The sequence below is a fragment of the Pogoniulus pusillus genome, chromosome 15, assembly GCF_015220805.1.
Source record: "Pogoniulus pusillus isolate bPogPus1 chromosome 15, bPogPus1.pri, whole genome shotgun sequence".
Taxonomy (NCBI): domain Eukaryota; kingdom Metazoa; phylum Chordata; class Aves; order Piciformes; family Lybiidae; genus Pogoniulus; species Pogoniulus pusillus.
The window spans coordinates 4471095-4493390 of record NC_087278.1 but is presented as its reverse complement, the minus strand read 5'-3'; the positions used below and the strand labels follow the sequence as shown (position 1 = coordinate 4493390).

At 43.1% G+C, this 22296-nt stretch overlaps 1 protein-coding gene across 1 annotated transcript in view; it reads left to right on the top strand.

Annotated features, from left to right (window-relative positions):
• Nucleotides 1-22296, top strand: part of LOC135181611 (ankyrin repeat and sterile alpha motif domain-containing protein 1B-like) — a 58454-nt gene that overhangs the window by 35599 nt on the left and 559 nt on the right. The window contains 5 exon segments of the mRNA XM_064154845.1: nucleotides 10969-11049; nucleotides 15702-15858; nucleotides 22003-22054; nucleotides 22057-22176; nucleotides 22179-22292. Coding sequence (XP_064010915.1) covers nucleotides 10969-11049; nucleotides 15702-15858; nucleotides 22003-22054; nucleotides 22057-22176; nucleotides 22179-22292 — 524 coding nt within the window.

Below are 22296 nucleotides of genomic sequence, written 5' to 3'. Positions count from 1 at the left end.
GACATTGTTGCTTCTTAGATGAAGATATGGAAGGCTTGGACTGAGAGTATGGAAAATCATAGAATCATAGAATCAACCATGTTGGAAGAGACTTCCAAGATCATTCAGGCCAACCTAGCACCCAGCCCTAGCCAGTCAACCAGACCATGGCACTAAGTGCCTCATCCAGGCTTTTCTTGCACACCTCCAGGGACTGTGACTCCACCACCTCCCTGGGCAGCCCATGCCAATGCCAATCACTCTCTCTGTAAAGAATCATAATCATATAGTGGGTAACTGATGTAAATGCAGGATGTGAGACTCTTAGGTCTGTTGTATTTTCTTGTATCAAGACAGCTATCGATTGGTTTCGTTGCTGCAGGGAGGAAGACTCTGCTGTAGGTTGATTTTTGAATCTCCCCTTCAAATTTGGGCATAAACTGAGAAGGAAGTGTGGGATGGCCTTCAAGGATGCAGAGGAAATGGGATCACACATATTTTTCTGGTGTCTATTTTGCTTGTGTCAGAACCACTCTAACTTTTGAGGAAACTCAGATTAGGAAGGACAAGGTATTAAATCCATCTGAATTGTAAACTCTATAGTCTGCAAGTTCTGTTCTGTTCTGTGTGTCTTAAGGTATAACAAAGAGTCTCATCTGACATTGGTTTCTAGGATGAACAATATTTAGCTCTGGAATGAGGTCATGGTTCTGACAGCATCCATATTTCAACAGTTTGGTGATACATATTAGTACTCTTCCGGTGCCAGAGCTTCAGGAATTTTTATTCCACTTAAACAAGTGTCACTAAGTGTTCCAGGATGCATAATTAATCATTGAAAGGGTTTTAAATCTTATTTTATAATAAATATTGACTTTGCCTGTCTGTGACAAGAATGTATTTAAATCTGCAGACACCACGAATTTATGAGGGATGGGAATACTGTGTTGGACTTTGAAAAATGTATTATGGGGGGAAAAAAAAACCCTTCTGTGACTTTGCTTATTAAAGAAAAGGTCTTACTCAAGGTCAGTTGAATTGAGGGAAAAAAATGGCTAAAGGAATATCTCTCCTAACAAAATATGTCATCACATCTGTATTCTTGGAAGAGAAATAGACTTTGCTTCAGTTTGTTTCTGATATGAGAAATGTTAGAGTGGTGGTGGGTTTTATTTTAGTGTCATCTCATGTTTACAATGGATCTCTCAGTGGATTATCTGAGAATGTGTCCTGTTCTTCCAAAGACAATACTGATGATACCATTTGTACTACAGCCCCTCAGTCGTTTTCATGGCTCTCCTCTGGACCCGTTCCACCAGATCCATGTCCTTGCCATGTCGAGGCTTCCAGAGCTGGGCACAGTACCCAAGGTGAAGTTCCACCAGATCAAAGTATCAGAATCACCTCTCTCAATCTGCTGGCCACACTGGTTTTGGTGCAGCCCAGGATGTGATTTGCCTTCTCAGCTGCAAGTGCACATTGTTCTAGTGGGAGGTGTCCCTGCCTATGATGGGGGGTTGGAACTAGATGAGCTTTGAGGTCCCTTCCAACCTAAACCATTCTATGATTCTGTGATTGTTTGCTCATGTTCAGCTTCTCATCCACCAGTACCTCCAAGTCGTCTTCTGCAAGGCTGCCCTCAATTTCATCATCCTTCAGTCAAGTCTGATTATTTATCTTTCTTACTGTATGGCCTGATATTACCTCCCCTGTTCCTGGTTGATCTTGATCAATTTATAGATTTCATACAAAGCTTCTAGGTCAGATTCTTAATGAAGTTGTGGAACCCATCTACCTCTCATGTATATGGAGGCCAAAGTCATGATACAAAGAGTAAGGAGCTGCCCTCCATAGGGACAGTGAATGTGATGCTCTGATTAGCCATCTGGCATCCCTACAGATTGCTAAGATCAGGTGAGATCATACATGGAGATAGCATTGGCAGCAGTTTCAAAACATGGTTTATGTTGCTTAAATGTGAATGGTTGTACTTATTAAAGATGATGCCTGCTCATCTAGTTCTAGACTGAGTACATTCATGATTTAATTAGATCATACATGAGATCATAGAATCACAGAGTCAACCAGGTTGGAAGAGACCTCCAAGGTCATCCAGTCCAACCTATCACTCAGCCTTATCCAATCAACTAGACCATGGCACTAAGAGATATCATGTGCAACAGTTTTAAAACATGGTTTGTGTTGTTTAAACATGAATGATTGTACTTACTAGAGACAATGCTTGCTGATCTAGTTCTGGGCTGAGTACTTTCATAATTTAGTTAGATCATACATGGAGTCACAGAATCATAGAACATAGAATCAACCAGGTTGGAGGAGACCTCCAAGATCATCCAGTCCAACCTAGCATCCAGCCCTAGCCAGTCAACTAGACCATGACACTGAGAGATACCATTTGCAACAGTTTTAAAACATGGTTTGTGTTGCTTAAACATGAATGATTATACTTATGAAAGGCAATGCCTGCTGATCTAGTTCTGGGCTGAGTACTTTCATAATTTAGTTAGATCATACATGGAGTCACAGAATCATAGAACATAGAATCAACCAGGTTGGAGGAGACCTCCAAGATCATCCAGTCCAACCTAGCACTCAGCCCTATCTGATCAACTAGAACATGGCACTAAGTGAGATATCATTGGCAATGGTTTTAAAACACGGTTCATGTTGCTTAAACCTGAATTATTGTACTTATGAAAGACAGTGCCTGCTGATCTAGTTCTGGGCTGAGTGCTTTCCTAATTTAGTTGGTAGCTGTTCTCACAGTGTTTGTGTGCAGATGATGCCAAATGGGAGTTGGCATGTTTTTTTTTCCCCTAACCAGGATGGCTGGATTGTCAGGGACAGAACTCTGGAGTAGATCCAAGGATCTGTCTAACTTAGCGTTGACAAGCTAAGGTTCACTATGAACTGAGCAAAACCCCAGTGTGTCCCTACAGACAACTGGAATACAGAGGAACCCTGCTGTCATAACAGATGAAAGCTTTCTCTTTTAGGCACTCAAGGCAAATTAGCCTTGTCTGTAAGGATAAGGCAAACCCAACCAGTGTTAGTCAGGAACATTCTGCTCTCTGAATATAGACACAGTGTTATGCAGTGCCAGTGTACTGCTGGATGAGTTGTCCACAAAGAATGATGAAGCCAAGCTGGTTAGATAAAGGTCAAATGTAAAATGACCTCATATATGTCAGATTCTTTTAATCAAGCATGACTGATTTATTGCCTGTTCCTTTGCATGATGTCATCAAGAAGTCAAAGTGTTTCTCCTTTATCTTTTTACATGTTACCTGATTTTTTTTAGTAGCATTGAAACTGATAATTAGCTCCACCAGAATAAGATTCTATACCCTCAAATTAAATGGATTCCAACTTCAGGTAAAGAGAATCAGTGTGGAAATAAAACCAGAGTTTGGTGAAATTACTCAGTGTTCTAGACTTAAACTATTTATGGCTGAGACTGCAAACAGATCAAGGTTAAAGAAAATAAGTGAAATAAGCTGCTTTATTGCTTGAACCTGAATAAAACATCCCATGAAGTAGATGATCATAAATTTCATTGCATTTACATTGAGACAACTAAAGAGCAGGAATCAAACTGAGATAATCACATTCCACACACTCAAAATTGTGATGGATTCGAGTCACATTTCACGTTTCTGCAATGAAAGTACTTTAAAGAAGTGATTGGCTTTATACACCAAATGAGCTTTAAATATTCAGCTGATATTAATTGAATTGATAATACCTCTGCTGGTTTTTTTTAGTAATAGAAAAAGTACTTTTTATTATGTTCATTTTAATTCTGATTTTTTAAACTCAGCTACAACATTCTCCAGCTGGTTTAATATTTTTGTTTATTAGGTGTTTTTATTTATCCCTGCCTGTAGCCAGAGAACTGGAACTAGATGATCTTTAAGGGTCATTCCCAGACTATGATTTTGTGATTTTTGTTAATTTTAATTATCAATATATAGTTATTTTCATTATTACTTTATTATTAATGCTTTATCATTATTGATTTGTGTTATTTTTATTTTGTCCCTGCCCATAATGGTGGGAAATTGGAACTAGATGATCTTTAAAAGTCCTTTCCAGTCCATGATTTGGTGATTTTAATTATTTTTAATTGTTAATTTCATTTTAATTTTAATTATTAATGTATTATTAATGCTTTATCATTATTGATTTCTGTTATTTGTATTTTGTCCCTTCCCATAGCAGGGGGGGAATTGGAACTAGGTGATATTTAAGGGTCCTTCCCAACCTGGTTGATTCTATGATAGGCTGGACTGGATGATCTTGGAGGTCTCTTCCAACCTGGTTGGTTCTATGTTTCTATGATTCTAAGACTATGATTCTGTGATTTTTATGTTAATTTTAATTATTAATATGTAGTTATTTTAATTATTAATTTATTATGAACGCTTTGTCATGATTAATTTGTATTATTTTGTCCCTACCCATAGCTGGGAGTTTGGAACTAGATGATCTTTAAAGGTCCTTCCCAGACTATGATTCTGTGATTTTGATTATTTTTAATTTTTAATTTTAATTGTAATTATTAATGTATTATTAATGCTTTGGCATTATTATTTTGTATTTTTTAATGATTTATTTATTATGTATTATTATTTATCCCTGGCTATAGCCAGAACACTGGAACTAGATGAATTTCAAGGGTCCTTCCCAGTCAATGATTCTGTGATTTTTACTGTTTTAAATTATGAATTTAATTTTAATTATTAATGTATTATTAGTTTGTAATATTTTAATTATTTATTCATTATGTATTATTATTTATCCCTGCCTGTAGCCAGAGAACTGTAACTAGATGATTTTCAAGGGTCTTTTCCAGTCTATGATTCTGTGATTTTTCTTATTTTTAATTATGATTTCTATTTTAAATTTAATTCTTAATTTATTATGAATGCTTTAGCATTATTAATTTGTATTATTTTTATCTTGTCCTTGCCCATAGCAAGGGGGGTTGGAGCTCGGGGATCTTAAAGGTCCCATAGATGATTTTAAAGGTCCCTTCCAACCCAAATGAGTCTATAGTTCTGTTAAAAGTTGTGGTGGGCATTGGTTCTTGTCCTGTTGGCAGGGAGTCTGCCTGTGTGATGAAGTGTCCAGAGAAGGGCAACAAAGCTGGGGAGGGGCCTGGGGCACAAACCCTGTGAGGAGAGGCTGAGGGAGCTGGGGGTGTGCAGCCTGCAGAAGAGAAGGCTCAGGGCAGACCTCATTGCTGTCTACAACCACCTGGAGGGAGGCTGTAGCCAGGTGGGGTTGGTCTCTTCTGCCAGGCAAGCAGCAACAGAACAAGGGGACACAGCCTCAAGTTGTGCTGGGGCAGGTCTAGGCTGGATGTTAGGAGGAAGTTGTTGGCAGAGAGAGTGATTGGCATTGGAATGGGCTGCCCAGGGAGGTGGTGGAGTCACTGTTCCTGGAGGTGTTGAAGCAAAGCCTGGCTGAGGCACTTAGTCTGGTTGCTTGGACATGGCTGGGTGCTAGGTTGGCCTGGATGATCTTGGAGGTCTCTTCCAACCTGCTTGGTTCTATGATTCTGTTAAGATTAACTGCATCGGCTTCTGATTTCTTTGCTCCAGTGTTCATATATGTGTAACAACAGCCACTTCACAATAATTTTGTCTTCCATTGTGCTGGTTTGAGCCTAGCTGGGATATTTTGGTGAGAAGAATTAGGTTGTAGGCTGTGAAAAGGAAACAGTGCTGATGTCTGCTGCACTCAGAGGCTTGCTGAGATGTATAAGAACAAGAACATAACTATAGATAAGGGAGTTGCTCTCTGGCTTTTGCGCTGCATGCTCTTGTCTCCCTAACTTGCTGCCTAACTAATCCTTCTGCTTTCTAACCCCCTGGCTGGCTCTCCAAGCTCACCTTGAATGTTAGGCAAAGTCTGGGGTAATATAGATGGGTGGGAAGACGGTGGAAGGGTGATTGGGAGCCTCTCCTGGGGACTCAGGTTTCTGGGAGGGCTGTTGTGTTTCTGTATTACTTTTAACTTGTATATTTCTGTCTATAGCTGTAGATACTGTAAATAGCTGCTTGTATCTTGTGCTAAGCTGTAAATAGAAAGCTTCATTCAATTTCCATATCAACTGAATCTAGTCTGGGTGATTCTCTTCAGAGTGTGTGTGTGGGTAACACCCAAACCATCTCATCCATATAGCAAAAAGCATAGTAAAATAACAAATCAATCAACTAAGCATCTTTCTTTTTAGTCTGTCACTCTTGCATCACTTTTGAAATGCTGCTCTTTATATGTATTTATCCTCAGATCGTTAAAAAAGGAGAGAAAAAAGTTAATTTCCTTACCAAGTAAAGATTTTTTCCAGTGATTATTTGACATCAGTTCAAACAGTCAATATTCTTTGTCCACAGTGAGAGCAAACTGTGATAAGAAGGTCTTTCTGCTTTTGGCAGTAGAGTAAGCAGCATAACAGATTTCAGTTTCTTTGTGGCTCACTTTGGGAAGTTATAAGGGAGGAAACCAATTGATGATCATGCTGCTTTAGAGAGTCCAGCACAGAAACACAAAAATGATGAAGGAAGCTAAACTTCTTCCTTATGAGGAGAGACTGAGGGAGCTTGGAGAGAGGAGGGGGCTAAGAGGTGACCTCATTCATGTTTATGAATACATAAGGGGTGAGTGCCAGGAGGCTGCAGCCAGGCTCTGCTCGGTGATGCCCAGTGACAGGACAAGGGGCAATGGGTGGAAGCTGAGGCATAGAAGGTTCCATGGGAACCTGAGGAAGAATTTTTTCACTATGAAGGTTGACAGAGCACTGGAACAGGCTGCCCAGAGAGGCTGTGGAGTCTCCCTCTCTGGAGATATTCAAGAACCACCTGGATGCATTTCAGTGTGATTTGCACTAGGTGATCCTGCTCTGGCAGAGGGGCTGGACCACATCTTTTGAGATCCCTTCCAGCCCCTGACATTCTATGATTCTGTATTTTAATTCAGGGCTTTAATTTGTTATTGACTGAAAGGTGAATTTTGTCAGAAGAAATGAGTTCAATTACTTTCTTAAAAGTTGGTAAATGATAGAAAGATTTTCTCAATATACTGATGTGCACAGGGGAAAAAAAGCTCCTAACTTACCAGTGCATGTACAAGTAAGAAGCTTGATTATTGACTGTGTGAAAGAACCAGAAGAAACATGGTTTTGAAAACATTGGATGTTAACAGTAATCTAAAACACTGCTGTCAGCAATTACTCTTGTCTGGATGTTGAATGGTAACTTCTTTTCTTCCAAGTTACTATGAAAGTTACTTTCATAGTAGCTATTGAAGTATTTTAATACACAAAACTTTTGTTCCAAGGTCACTATGAAAGTTTTATTTGCATAGTAACTATTGAAGTATTTTAATACACAAAACTTGCTTTGTTCCAAGTCACTATGAAAGTTTTACTTGCATAGTAACTATTGAAGTATTTTAATACACAAAACTTGCTTTGTTCCAAGTAACTATGATTAAGTTGTACATTCATAGTAACTATTGAAGTATTTAAATAGACAAACCAATGTATGTGGTAATTCCTCGTCTATTATATGTGTTTGTGATGTCAAAAGAAGCCTCCTCAGGGTTTTTCTCTATCTCCACCCCACTTTTTTTGAAGTCAGGAGCTTTCAATGCAGCTAATACACCACTAGATTTTTGCCCTGCTGTATTCTGATCGCAGCAGAAGAGCTTTAGATGAGCTGTTCACCACAGCTGGGAGTTTTAGGGTCTAAGAATTGCTCTTCACAGACTGTCTGTTTTGAATTCAACTGTCAGTTATTAAAGCAGCAATATCCAAGTGTGTATCCTGAACCTTCCATCAGTAGTGCTGCAATCCTGTAGCAATGCAAGAAGATTTCTGCACTGGCCCAAGGGAAAAGAGATGCCTGCAGCTGGGTCCTGCTCATGTTTCCTGTGTTCCTTAGATAACCAGGTTCTGATTTCTGGCATGCCTTCATCCTGTACCATTTGAGAGCTGACAGTGATTAGTCTTTCTATCTCCCTAAGGTTGTAATTGTTTTGAAGCTGCAGTGGCTTAGTTTATCCAGGCTGTATCAAGGCTGTACCTTACATCTGTTTATAGCTCATTTTCCTTTACTGTATCTTGCTTAGTTCTGATGTCATAGAATCAGCCAGGTTGGAAGAGACCTCCAAGATCATCCAGGCCAACCTAGCACCCAGCCCTATCCAGTCAACCAGACCATGGCACCAAGTGCCTCATCCAGTCATCAGGATTTACTCGCTATCATTTGTCCTTTGTCTCCCAACCTGAGTGTCCTGCATATAAGAGCCTTTATAGACTCATTGGTAAACTTCCAAGGTGAAAAAAACCCAACACCAAAACCATAAAAATCTGCATCATTTCAGTTGAAAAATATTTCCTAAGAGCTGAGTCAGGAAGTGCAAGAAAGCATTTGACTGCTTGAGCTAAAGAAAAGAAGGACACAGAGCAGCTAGGTTTTAGTTGGGGTTAGGTTTGTTTGTTTGTTAGTATCTCTTTTTCTTTTTAATTGTTTTAAAGGCCTGATGCATCTCATGAATAATATCCTAACCCATGGATTCCCTTGCATTTGGACCAAGCAACCAACAGTGTGCTTGTTTGAGCCTAGCTGGGATATTTTGGTGAGAAGAATTAGATGATAGGCTGTGAAAAGGAAACAATGCTGATGGCTACTGCACTCGTAGGCTTGCTGAGATGTGTAAGAACAAGAACATAAACATAGATAAGGGAGTTGCTCTCTGGGCTTCCTGGCATGAACTTCTCTCTAACCTAACCTGCCATCTGTGTGCCTAATCCTTCTGCTTCTTAACCCCCTGGCTGACCCTCCAAACTACCTTAAACATAAGGCAAAGTCTGGGGTAAGGTAGAGGGGTGGGAAGAAGGTGGAAGGGTGGTTGGAAGCCCCTCCTGGGGACTCTGGTCTCTGGGAGGGCTGTTGTGTTTCTGTATTACTTTTTAACTTGTCTATTTCAGTCTATAGCTGTATAGATTGTAAATACCTGCTTGTAACTTGTGCTAAGATGTAAATAGAAAGCTTCATTCAACTTCTAGATCAACTGAGCTTAGTCTGGAAGATTTTTCAAAGTGTGGGCGGGCAGGTGACACACATCACAAACAGGCAGATCCTAATAACTGTAAACTAAAGCAAGCAAGCAAGCAAAACCAAGTCAAAATTCTAGTCATTTATTTCTGGGGTTTAATATTTCAAATATTACTTTCTATGACACTTGATTTTTTTTTTCTACAAAAGTATAAAAGAGGTTACAGAATATTGACAGATAAGGACTTCTTTCCTTCCAGTAGATAAGGACAGGCTGTCTTTGCCACATAAATAACATCTGTCTGTTATGGAGGAGCTGTCATTTCAAGGACTCCTGTTTTTACTACTCCATAAAGTTAAAATAATTGGAAAGATTAGAGCGAATTTTCAAGCTGCAAGCTGATTTCTGTAGAAAAGATCATAGAATCATAGGATCAACCAGATTGGAAGAGATCTCCAAGATCATCCAGGCCAACCTAGCACCCAGCCCTGTCCAAGCAACCAGACCATGACACAAAGTGCCTCATCCAGGCTTTGCTTCAACACCTCCAGGGATGGTGACTCCAGCACCTCCCTGGGCAGCCCATTCCAATGGCAATCACTCTCTCTGCCAACAACTTCCTCCTAACATCCAACCTATACTTCCCCTGGCACAACTTGAGACTGTGTCCCCTTGTTCTGTTGCTGGTTGCCTGGCAGAAGAGACTAACCCTCACTTGGCTACAGCCTCCCTCCAGGTAGTTGTAGAGAGCAATGAGGTCTGCCCTGAGCCTCCTCTTCTGCAGGCTGCACACCCCCAGCTCCCTCAGCCTCTCCTCATAGGGTTTGTGTTTCAGGCCTCTCACCAGCTTTGTTGACCTTCTCTGGCCACGTTCCAGCACCTCAACATCTCTCTTGGATTGAGGGGCCCAGAACTGGACACAGCACTCAAGGTATCACCTCTAGACTGAGCAGATAAAAACCCCCAAAAACCAAATTACTTCCTTTTTTAGTTTCTTTTCACCCAAGAAAATATTTCAGTCCTCTTCTTCCAAGAATTTCATTGGCAGGCAGAAGTGAGGTACGCAGCTCCTCCTAGAATTATGCTCACTGCAGAACACCATGCATCACACAAACGATTTTGTATGCATGCAGTACTGCTTATGGGAAACTGGCTGATGGAACTGATGAGGTAATTAATCATTCAAACATACACAATGCATAAACAAAAAAGACAGCAGTAGAGCAGTCTCAAACATCAGTATTCCACAGGTAATAAAGCAGAGATGCAGTAGTAAAGAGTTCTTAAAAAGCATATGTTAAGCATAACATGTCATCTGATTGCTGTAGGACATGAAAAATGTCAATATCAATACCTCTTTTTACCAGTTAGTTTCAGATTGTTTTCTTTCCACTGCAGCACTTGATTCTAAGTTATGAAGTGAGAACAGGACTTGATGATGACAGTTGAAAACTGCACTTTTTACCTTGGCTATTTCTGTCTACAGCTGTGTGTATACTGTAAATACCTGCTTGTATATTGTGCTAAGCTGTAAATATAAAGCTTCATTCTTCCATTTCCAGATTGACTGAGTTTAGTCTGGGTGATTTCTTAAGTGTGTGTGTGGGGGGGGTAGCACCCAAACCATCACAAGAAGAGATCTAATTGAAACAACAGAATAACTAACAGTCTTTACAGCCCTACATGAAGTAAATGACTGCTGTAAGGAAATGAGCAAAATTGTTTTTAGGAAGAAATGATGTTGATCTCAACATGACATTTGCCATTTGAACTTCTTTTCAAGATATAGTTGTCTCTTAAAGTTTAATCACACTTGTTGCAGAGCTCTTTAGGTTATTTGACATTTCAATAATTGCCTAGCCCAAAAGAAAATTAACTTCTCCAATTGTGCTTTGTCTGCAGCATCTGGCGAGGACCAAACATAAACTGCACAGACAGTTCAGGTTATACTGCTTTACACCACGCTGCTTTAAATGGACACAAGTAAGTGCTTCATGTTTAGTTTTCATGTGGCATGATATTTAATGGGAGAAGTTAAAAATATGGAGCATAGCACTGAGATCTTCACAGAAAGCTGGCAAGCCCCTGCCTTGCCAAAATAAACTGATTTCCCATGTTTTAATGTAAGGTTTATGGCCTGGTGTGCTAGTTTGAGGCAGATTGCAATGTTTTAGTGGGAAAAATTAGATGATAGGCTGTGAAAAGAAAACAGTGGTGATGTTTGCTTCACTCATAGGCTTGCTGAGATGTATGAAAACAAGAACATAGATAACACAGTGTGTGAGAGTCTCTATCTGATGGAGTCGGTGTCTGTACTGTGTAACCCAACTAATTCTGCTTCTAACCCCCCTTGCTGATCCTCCAAACTCACCTTGACCATAAGGCATACTCTGGGATAAGTTAGAGGGGTGGAAACAATGGTGCTGTCTGCTTCACTCATAGGCTTGCTGAGGTGTATAAAAACAAGTACATAAACAGATAAGGGAGTTGCTCTCTGGGCTCTGGGGCTGCACGAACTTCTCTCCCTAACCTAACTTGCTGCCTGAGTAATCCTTTTGCTTCCTACCCACCCTGGGCAACCTTGAGTGTAAGGCAAAGTCTGGGGTAAGGTAGAGGGATGGGAAAAAGGTGGAAGGGTGGTTGGGAGCACCTCTTGGGAACTCTGGTTTCTGGGAGGGCTGTTGTGTTTCTCTATTACTTCTAACTTGTACATTTCTGTATATATTGTAAATATCTGCTTGTATCTTGTGCTAAACTGTAAATATAAAGCTTCATTCCTTAACTTCCAGCTGGCTGAAGTGATGTCTGGGTGACATCATAGAATCATAGAATCAGGGTTGGAAGGGACCACAAGGATCATCCAGTTCCAAACCCCCTGACATGGGCAGGGTCACCCTACCCTAGAGCAGGCTGTCCACAGCCTCATTCAGCCTGGCCTTAAACACCTCCAGGGATGGGGCCTCAACCACTTCCCCTGGGCAACCCATTGCAGGCTCTTGCCACTCTCATGATCAGCAACTTCCTCCTCACATCCAGCCTGAACCTACCCATGTTCAGCTTTGATCCATTCCCCCCAGTCCTGTCACTCCCTGACAGCCTAAAAAGCCCCTTCCGAGCATTTTGGTACCCCCCCTTCAGATACTGGAAGGCCACAAGAAGGTCACCTTGGAGACTCCTCCAGACTAAACAGCCTCAACTCTTTCAGTCTGTCCTCATAGCAAAGCTGCTCCAGCCCTCTAATCATCCCAGTGGCCCTTCTCTGGACATGCTCCAGCATCTCCATATCCTTCTTGTAATGGGGGCTCCAGAACTGGATGCAGTACTCCAGGTAGGGTCCTTTGAAAGCTTTTAGGGTTTTCATTTTTCACTTCACATTGGAATGAACTTGACAGATTGCAGAGGTTTTAGAAAAAGTAGGAGTGTAAGATTTAATGACTCAACCAGGAATCAGTGGCTGGGTTATTTGTTGGACACCAGTGTGCAAGTCCCAGCCTGAACATTGCATGTGATAAATCCCCCCTTCCTTGGTTATTCTTGAATAGGTCTCTTTGGTTTTGAAACTATTCTTCTTTATATAAGTAATTAGACCATATCTGGGGCAGGTACTTGAATCTCAGTCTCCCTAAGTAATTTTGCTTAGCCCAGGAATGTTATTGGGCTAAGGACTCTGACTATTTTCCTCTCTGAAATTTGCTTCTACAAAATGAAAAGGTTCTGACAGAGCACTAAAAAAGACTCACCCTAGAGAAGTGTGATGGATCAGGGCATTCTTGAATGAAGGATAAAGTAGACCCAAGTTCTTTTTTGTAGCTTGAATCATGCAACAGACTCTTCCCAATAGTTGCTGTGTATTATTATAGAATCATAGAATCAACCAGGTTGGAAGAGACCTCCAAGATCATTCAGGCCAACCTAGCACCCAGCCCTAGCCAGTCAACCAGACCATGGCACTAAGTGCCTCAGCCAGGCTTTTCTTGAACTCCTCTAGGGACAGCAACTCCACCACCTCCCTGGGCAGCCCATTCCAATGCCAATCACTCTCTCTGACAACAACTTCCTCCTAACAGCCAGCCTATACTTCCCTGGCACAACTTGAGACTGTGTCCCCTTGTTCTGTTGCTGGTTGCCTGGGAGAAGAGCCCAACCCCACCTGGCTACAGCCTCCCTTCAGGTAGCTGTAGACAGCAATGAGGTCTGCCCTGAGCCTCCTCTTCTCCAGGCTAAACAACCTCAGCCTCTCCTCATAGGGTTTGTGTTCCAGGCCCCTCACCAGCTTTGTCACCCTTCTATATATTCAGTTGAGGTTTTTTGCTGTTTTCAGTTGCTTTTTGCTATTTTCCTCCCTCATTTCATTCAATGATTTGTCCTTTGATTTGTGTCCCTTTCAAATTACTCTGTAGCTTTCATTAGACCACCTTCTGCAAGACCAACTATTATTACAGGAGAAGTCTTTTAAGTCTCATTTGTACTAAAAAGTTTCTCTTGGCAGTGACTTTCCTGGAACTTTCTGTGTAGCAAGTGCTGGCAGAAAATTGCCTTGGGATTTACTTTCTGTCTTAATTTGTACTCAGGGACTCCGTTTTCAGTCATAACCGAGACTGCACTGAGCTCCTTCCCCTACTGGTTTCTTGAGCCAAAAAAAATATGTGTTAAAAACACCCACACTGGATTACAGATGCTATTAACATAATAAATGATGAGGCCTGACTATGGCAAACTATGAGACAAATGGAGCCACAAGACAGAATTTATTTGCTTTCTGACACACTCACTACCATGATCCTACCACACAGCTGCTTGTTCTGTGTAACATTTGAAGTACAACAGACTGCTTAAAAATCAGGCATGCAATATATCAGGTTTTCTTTCATTTCATGTGTGATAAGTGGGAACATACTGAAAGGAATAGAAGAACAATTAGAATAATAAAAAGTTTAGGGTTTTGTTGTTTTTTTTCTCACTGCTGTCAGGAAGTTTGCTGTGGGAAATGAAAATAGAAGCATAGAAGGTATATCTATGTACATATCTAACTAGAGCATCATTACATTGTTTGCCCCACCCTTGATGAAGACAACCTCTGACTTAAGCCTTACTGCAGGAATTGTGCTGGCAAACCTACCCTCTTCCTGCCTCCAGAGCTCAGCAATGGTGGAGGCAGGAGTACTTTTCTGCCTTTAGTGCCTGGATTGTTTGTCTTGAGGGGCTGCTACAAAAGAGAAATTAATTACTGTGAGATTCTATTAATTAAAAAATGACTATTGTTTGTTAATTTTGCTATTCAGAACTCCTGCCACCCCCGACCACTAATTTTAATAGTATTTAGGTTCTTACACGGTCGTGGAAACATTCTGTGGATAATATCTAGAGCTAGTAATAACCAGCAAAGCATATAAACACTGATTGAACTGAAGAGAAGATTCCTGTGCTCAAATGCTGCTTGTGGTCAGCATATCACTTGGCCACTAGATGGAGCTCTTTCTGCTTATGGCAGAAGACAGTGGAGAAGTACAAAGAGGCTTTTAAGTGTTTACTCACAAATTAGTATTACCCGAGTCATGGGGGCTAGCCACAGACCCAGACAGTGCCCAAACGCTTTGAGGGGACTCTCTTATTGGCCATTGAGACTTGATTCTTAGAATCATAGAATCAACCAGGTTGGAAGAGACCTCCAAGATCATCCAGTCCAACCTAGCACCCAGCCCATGCCAGTCAACCCGACCATGGCACTGAGTGCCTCATCCAGGCTCTTCTTGAACACCTCCAGGGATGGTGACTCCAGCACCTCCCTGGGCAGCCCATTCCAATGCCAATCACTCTCTCTGCCAACAACTTCCTCCTGACATCCAGCCTTTCCCCGGCACAACTTGAGACTGTGTCCCCTTGTTCTGTTGCTGCTTGCCTGGCAGAAGAGACCAACCCCACCTGGCTACAACCTCCCTTCGGGTAGTTGTAGACAGCAGTGAGATCACCTCTGAGCCTCCTCTTCTGCAAGCTGCACACCCCCAGCTCCCTCAGCTTCTCCTCATAGGGTTTATTTTCCAGGCCCCTCACCAGATTTGTCGCCCTGGCAGACGATCTCTGACTTGGTCTCTTGGCTCTTCTGGATGATCTGTGTAGGTCTTAGCAGGAGACTTTCAGGTGTCTTGCCACGTGCAGTCTCAGCACGATGTCAGGCTGGCCACGCAGGCTGATTGTGTGCAGGCATTCAGAGTCTGCTCCTGGTAAACTTGCAACAGTGGAGTTTCCAGGCAAGCAATAAAGCAGTAGGCAATTGCAGAGCACAAACAGCACAGCAGAGCATGGCAAAGCACATTGTTTACCTGCACATCTCCTTTTATCAACGTGGTCTGGAAAGGCAGATTCTAAAATGGACTCTTTTGCCAGAGGGTTCTATTGAAGGGAGCAGATTCAGAGAACCCATGCCAATGTCGTTGGTGATTACTCATGAGAAGTAAGAATCATTACAATAACATTTTACCTATGTTCTAGTGTTTCATTGTTAGAAATGATTGGTCTTCATTTTGTAGCTGTTTCACTTGACTTGCAGGGTTTTCCCTTGGGGTAAAAATGTATGTTCATGTGAAAACTTCAAATAAGCTTCTTGTCCATTTTCAGATTTACTTCCTGTTTTCCAGGGATATTGTTCTCAAATTACTTCAGTATGAAGCATCAACTAACGTGGCAGATAATAAAGGTTATTTTCCTATTCACTTGGCTGCTTGGAGAGGAGATGTAGACATTGTGAAGATTCTCATCCATCATGGACCATCACACTCCAGAGTGAATGAACAGGTAAAGTGAGAGCAAATCACCCTATGGAACCTATGGACTCATTGAACCTTATTGACCTATGGACCCCTAAGGATCCTAGAGACCATATGGACCCATATGGAGCCTATAGAGCCTGATGGACCCTTATGGACCCCTGTAGACCCAATACACCCTAAGGACCATATAGACCTCTATAGACTCCTATGTATATCAATACAGTATCACAGGAAACATCTGGTTGGAAGAGGCCTGAAGGGTCAACACTAAACTGTATCCCTCAGCCCCAGGTCCCCATGCTGCTCAAACACCTCCAGAAACAAGCAGCACATGTTCTTCAGGGCTGGGAAAAAACAGAATATTCTGTTTTCCATTTCTTCTGCAAGCCTGACAAAATCTCCCGACAAACCCTAACTAGGCAACTTAGAACCATAGAATCAGTTAGGGCTGGAAGACACCACAAGGATCATCTAGTTCCAAGCCCTCTGGCAGGGGCAGGGACACCCTACCCTAGATCAGGCTGGCCACAGCCTCCTCCAGCCTGGCCTTAAGCACCTCCAGGGATGGGGCCTTAACCACCTCCCTGGGCAACCCATTCCAGGCTCTCACTACTCTCATGCTGAACAACTTTCTCCTCACGTCCAGCCTGAACCTCCCCACCTCCAGCTTTGCTCCATTCCCCCCAGTCCTGTCACTCCCTGAGAGCCTAAAAAGTCCCTCCCCAGCTTTTTTGTAGGCCTCCTTCAGATTCTGGAAGGCCACAAGAAGGTCACCTGGGAGCCTCCTCTTCTCCAGCCTGCACAGCCCCAACTCTTTCAGTCTGTCCTAATAGAAGAGGTGCTGCAGCACTCTGAGCATCCTCGTGGCCCTTCTCTGGACACACTCCAGCATCTCCACATCCTTTTTGTAATGGGGGCTCCAGAACTGGATGCAGTAGTCCAGGTGGGGTCTCATCAGAGCAGAGCAGAGGGGGAGAATCTCCTCCCTGGCCCTGCTGGCCACACTTCTCCTGCTGCAGCCCAGGCTCTGCTTGTCCCTCTGGGCTGCAAGTGCACACTGCTGGCTCCTGTTGAGCTTCTTGTCCAGCAGCACCCCCAAGTCCCTTTCCTCAGGGCTGCTCTCCAGCCACTCACTGCCCAGCCTGGATTTGTCCTTGGGTCTGCCTCAAGCAATCCCAAAAGATTAGGTTGGACTTGATGATCGTGAAGGTCTTTTCCAACCTGTTTGATTCTGTGATTCTTTGAAATTATTGGAATAGAAAGGTGAGAGTCAGCTGCAGATCTGAATTGTAGTGTCAACATTGCCTGTGTGCAAACTGGTTAGTTCCACAGAATTTTAGTGTAATCACAGGAGCCAACAGAGTTATCCAGGTCACTAAAACCAAGTCAGGATTCATCTGCCCAAACACAGAAATCCTGTACCTTGCAAGGGCTTGCAGTAAGTGAGGAATCAGTGTGGATCTGAAGGTACGACAGAAGATGATGGGAATTGCCATGTCCTTGTGCAGCAGCACAAGATACAATCTGATATTTGAGGTTATAGACTTAGCCACTGAAATCCATCCAATAACTGTGATAGGAATATCAAGTATTAGTGCAGGAAATAAAGGAAAATAAAGTAATAAAACAGGCTCATGTGACAGTCTTCTGGGAAATCCTAGAGTACTCTGACTCATCCCAGCAAAAATGCAACCCCCAAAACCTGTCATTCTGAGGTTTGAGCTGCAGTTTCTCACTCCCCTCAGCAGTTGCACAGAGTGAAACTGGGTGAATTGTAGGATTAACTTGGGTCAAAGAGGAGGTTGGGTTTTTTTTCTGGTTTATTTCTGCAGCCAAGCAAAAAAGCAACTTTCTGCTTACATGGGATGCATTCACCTGAAGAGTTTTCTTGTGCTCTACTAACAGGAAATTGAAAGCTGAGCAGGAACTGCAGACAGAGGGATAGCAGGAAAAAAAGAATACTTCAGTAAGACCAGAAAGAGAAATTTAAATCCAAACCTGCTTCTCTCCAACCCACAAATGCATCCAAACTTCTGGAATTTTCTTGCTGTTGATTAGGTGTGCTGTCCAGTCTCTGTGGTTTGGTCACTGGAGCAAATAAGCAGGGATAGATCTAACTGAACACCCCACAGAGACAAAAAACCTTCTTGTCATGGCATCTCCTGCTCTTTCTGCATTTTACCTCAAATCTTTATAAGGGAAAATGGGTGAGCATTCCTCACAAGAAATGTTGGTCTGTGAGTCTCTTAAGGGAGTCTTGAGTATATTAAACTCTGAAGTTAAGCTCAAGCAAACACAGTTCTTCCAGCCTGATAAATCCCCTGGTGTGCCACTCTAGCCAGTGGCTGGCTCCAGTGCGTGGACTCCTCTCCCCTGCTAATTAGCACTGACACAGGAGATTATCTGTATGATGCAAGGAGGGAAATGCCACATTGATATAAAGCCATTTCCACCCACATAGCCTCAAGTAACATCAGAGTGACAATCCCAACCCTAAGGCCTATTGTACATTTTGATGAGTGTAGGTTTTGAGGCTTCTGCTATTTGCTGATGGGCTCAGTAAGACAGGTGGCTCCTCTCAGATCCATGGACCTGGAGCTGCAGCTTGTAAAGATTCCTGGGCTGTTTTGCCTTTGGGAGGTGGGGAGAAGGAGAGGCATTTTCCATGGTGCTTTTTCACCACAGCAGATAATACACTCCTAGAATCATAGAATCAGTCAGGGTTGGAAGGGACCACAAGGATCATCTAGTTCCAAGCCCCGTGACATGGGCACAGACATCCTGCCCTAGATCAGAGTGCCCACAGCCTCATCCAGCCTGGACTTAAACACCTCCAGGGATGGGGCCTCAACCACCTCCCTGGGCAACCCAGACCAGGCACTCACCACTCATGACGAACAACTTCCTCCTCACATCCAGCCTGACTCTCCCCACCTCCAGCTTTGTTCCATTCCCCCCAGTCCTGTTACTTCCTGATGTCCTGAATAGTTCTTCCCCAGCTTTTTTCTAGCCCCCTTCAGATGCTGGAAGGCCACAAGAAGGTCACCTGGGAGCCTCCTCTTCTCCAGACTGCACAGCCCCAACTCTTTCAGTCTGTCCTCACAGCAGAGCTGCTGCAGCCCTCTGAGCATCCTCCTGGCCCTTCTCTGGACATGCTCCAGCATCTCCACATCCTTTTTGTAAAGGAGACTCCAGAACTGGATACAGTACTCCAGGTGGGGTCTCATCAGAGCAGAGCAGAGGGGGAGAATCATCTCCCTTGCCCTGCTGGCCACACTTCTGCTGCAGCCCAAGCTCTGGTTGGCTTTCTGGGCTGCAAGTGCACACTGCTGGCTCTTGTTGAGCTTCTGGTCCAGCAGCACCCCCAAATCCCTTTCCTCAGGGCTGCTCTCCAGCCACTCACTGCCCAGCCTGCATTTGTGCTCAGGATTGCCTCGACCCAGATGCAGGACCTTGCGCTTGGTCTTGTTGAGCCTCATGCATTTGGCTTGTGCCCACCTCTCCAGCCTGTCCAGGTCTCTTTGGCTGGCATCCCTGCCCTCCAGCCTGTCTGCTGCATCATACAGCTCAAGTCAGGCTTCCCCCTCCCCCATGTTTTTTATTGCAAGCGGCCTGTATATGCTTTCAGTTTAAGAAAACAAGCTCATTCCTCATTTAAAAATAGCAACTCATTTGTAACCTATCTTTGCTTTTCATCTGTTTTATTAAAATTCTCTGTACAAGGAACGCTTCTGAAAAGTTAAGTGAAAATAATGAACCATACAACAAAGAAGTAAATGAGAAGCTCCTCTTGCATAAATGCATTTTACATGAATTAATGGGTTTAATATGGCACACAGTAAATTAATTGAACTGCATTCTACACATTTACAATGCAGTTAATTAGCATGGTAGGATCGGATCCAACCCTATCCAGCATCTAAAGCTCTGAATGCCCCCTACTGTTCCTATTACATACAATTGAAACAAACAGTAAAGAAGCAGACAATTAAATGACAATGATTTTGTGGGGCTGGTGAAACATAGAATGGCAACTCTACACACAGGAGGTGGTTACAGCACAGCAATTATGGAAGAATCATAATGATACAGGAACAATACAGAATAATAGCAATACAGGAGACTAAGTTGATGTGCACGATGTAGGTTTTAAGTTATAGACTATGGTAAGTCTTGTTCAACTTCTTTGTGTGTGCCATGGACACTGGCACTGAGTGCACCTTCAGGGAAAAACTTCCTCCTAACATCCAGTCTATACCTCCCTCGGCACAACTTGAGACTGTGTCCCCTTGTTCTATTGCTGGTTGTAATGCTTTTTGCCACCTGGTGGTTGCCTTTTGGGGTCTTTGGGAGGGAGGAAGGCCTGCATCTTCCTCAGTCTGACCTCTCTATTTTTCGTCCACCTGGCATCAGTTGTGGGTCACATTCTTGGCTGGAGTTCTCCTCTTTGAATACAGTATTCTTCTCCATGAAAGTGTTTCAAGACCCTCTCAAGCTTAGCTGCCCTCCTTTGTGTTTGTCTGATTAATGATGCTTTATACCAGTGCTCACACAGTTAATAGAATCATAGAATCATGAAATCAAGCAGGTTGGAAGAGACCTCCAAGGTCATCCAGGCCAACCTAGCACCCAGCCCTGCCCAAACAACCAGACCATGGCACTAAGTGCCTCATCCAGACTTTGCTTCAACACCTCCAGGGATAGTGACTCCACCACCTCCCTGGGCAGCCCATGCCAATGCCAATCACTCTCTCTGTGAAGAACTTCCTCCTAACATCCAGCCTATACTTCCCCCAGCGCAACTTGAGACTGTGTCCCCTTGTTCTGTTGCTGCTTGCCTGGCAGCAGAGACTAACCCTCACTTGGCTACAGCCTCCCTCCAGGTAGTTGTAGAAAGCAATGAGCTCTGCCCTGAGCCTCCTCTTCTGCAGGCTGCACACCCTCAGTTCCCTCAGCCTCTCCTCACAGGGCTGTGCTCCAGGCCCCTCACCAGCTTTGTCAGCCTTCTCTGGACACCTTCCAGCACCTCAACATCTCTCTTGAATTGAGAGGCCCAGAGCTGGACACAGCACTCAAGGTGTGGTCTGACCAGTGCTGAGTACAGGGGCAGAATAACCTCCCTTGTCCTGCTGGCCACACTGCTCGTGTTCCAGCCCAGGATGCCATTGACTCTCCTGGCCACCTGGGCACACTGCTGGCTGATGATTTAACTAGGTTTCTACACTTTATGTTCTCCATCTCTTTTCCCATATCAACAGGCAAACCATCTGGGTTGCACAAACATCAATTATGGCAACTCTTATCATAGAATCACATAATTAAAAGGAAACTCTAATCTCTGAAATAAAACCCAACCCCACACCGTAAACTGCCACAGACAGGTCAGTAGGTAATGTTTGCTATCGGTGTAGCAGATCAAATGCAAAAATGAATGACATCAGGAACACACTTTTTAATAAAATGTTATTCTTAAGATTATTAAATAGTGTTTGGGGAAAGCCTTTGGGGGGACATTGCTTTATAAAGCAAAAACTTTCTCAATCCTCAGAACACAGTCATATGGTTTTAAAATGCACACAGACATCTCTCCTTGGAGCTCTGAGACTGGCTCCATGTGTGATGTGCAAAGTCTACAAGTTGCTGTTTTGGCTTCCATGCTTTGGTGGTTGTCTTTAGATTAACTTTTTTAGTGATCTATGTGAAACTAATCTTGTGCCTGATAGATTTTAATGACATAGTTTTTCTCTGTCTAACTCTGCTAACACCTTCTATGGTTTGAAAGCAGTCAAACTGAAAAGTGACTTAAGGTAAGTGTCAGTATTTCTAAGGGGACTCTACAATTTCAGGAGCAGTTGAATCAAGGGGGTGGGGGTACAGATTTTGGCACATCATGAGCAACAAGGCTTTGGGGGCACGTTGTTTAAAATGGTTTGGGAACAATGTGGATGCACAGGGACCTGATCTGCTTGTAAGCCACGAAGCTGAAGTGTTAATGCACTGTTAGTAAAACTGTAGTGGAGTCATTCTGAAGTGCTTAAGGTGCATTACCATACGTGACGCTGCAAACTCTGCCCGTGTAGTGATCTCATGGAGGCAATTTGTAGAAGCTGAGCAGCTCTTATTGTGCCATTAAATTTGAATCTCTGCAGCTTGTGTTTTGTTTCAACAGAACAACGAAAACGAAACAGCACTGCACTGTGCAGCTCAGTACGGTCACTCAGAGTAGTCGCTGTGCTCTTAGAGGAGCTAACAGACCCCACAATAAGAAACAACAAACTAGAAACACCTCTGGATTTGGCAGCACTTTATGGACGTCTGCGTGTTGTAAAGATGATCATCAAAGCATACCCAACTTGATGAACTGTAACACAAGAAAGCACACCCCTCTGCATCTCGCTGCGCGCAACGGCCACAAAGCTGTCGTACAGGTGCTGCTGGAGGCTGGGATGGATGTCAGCTGCCA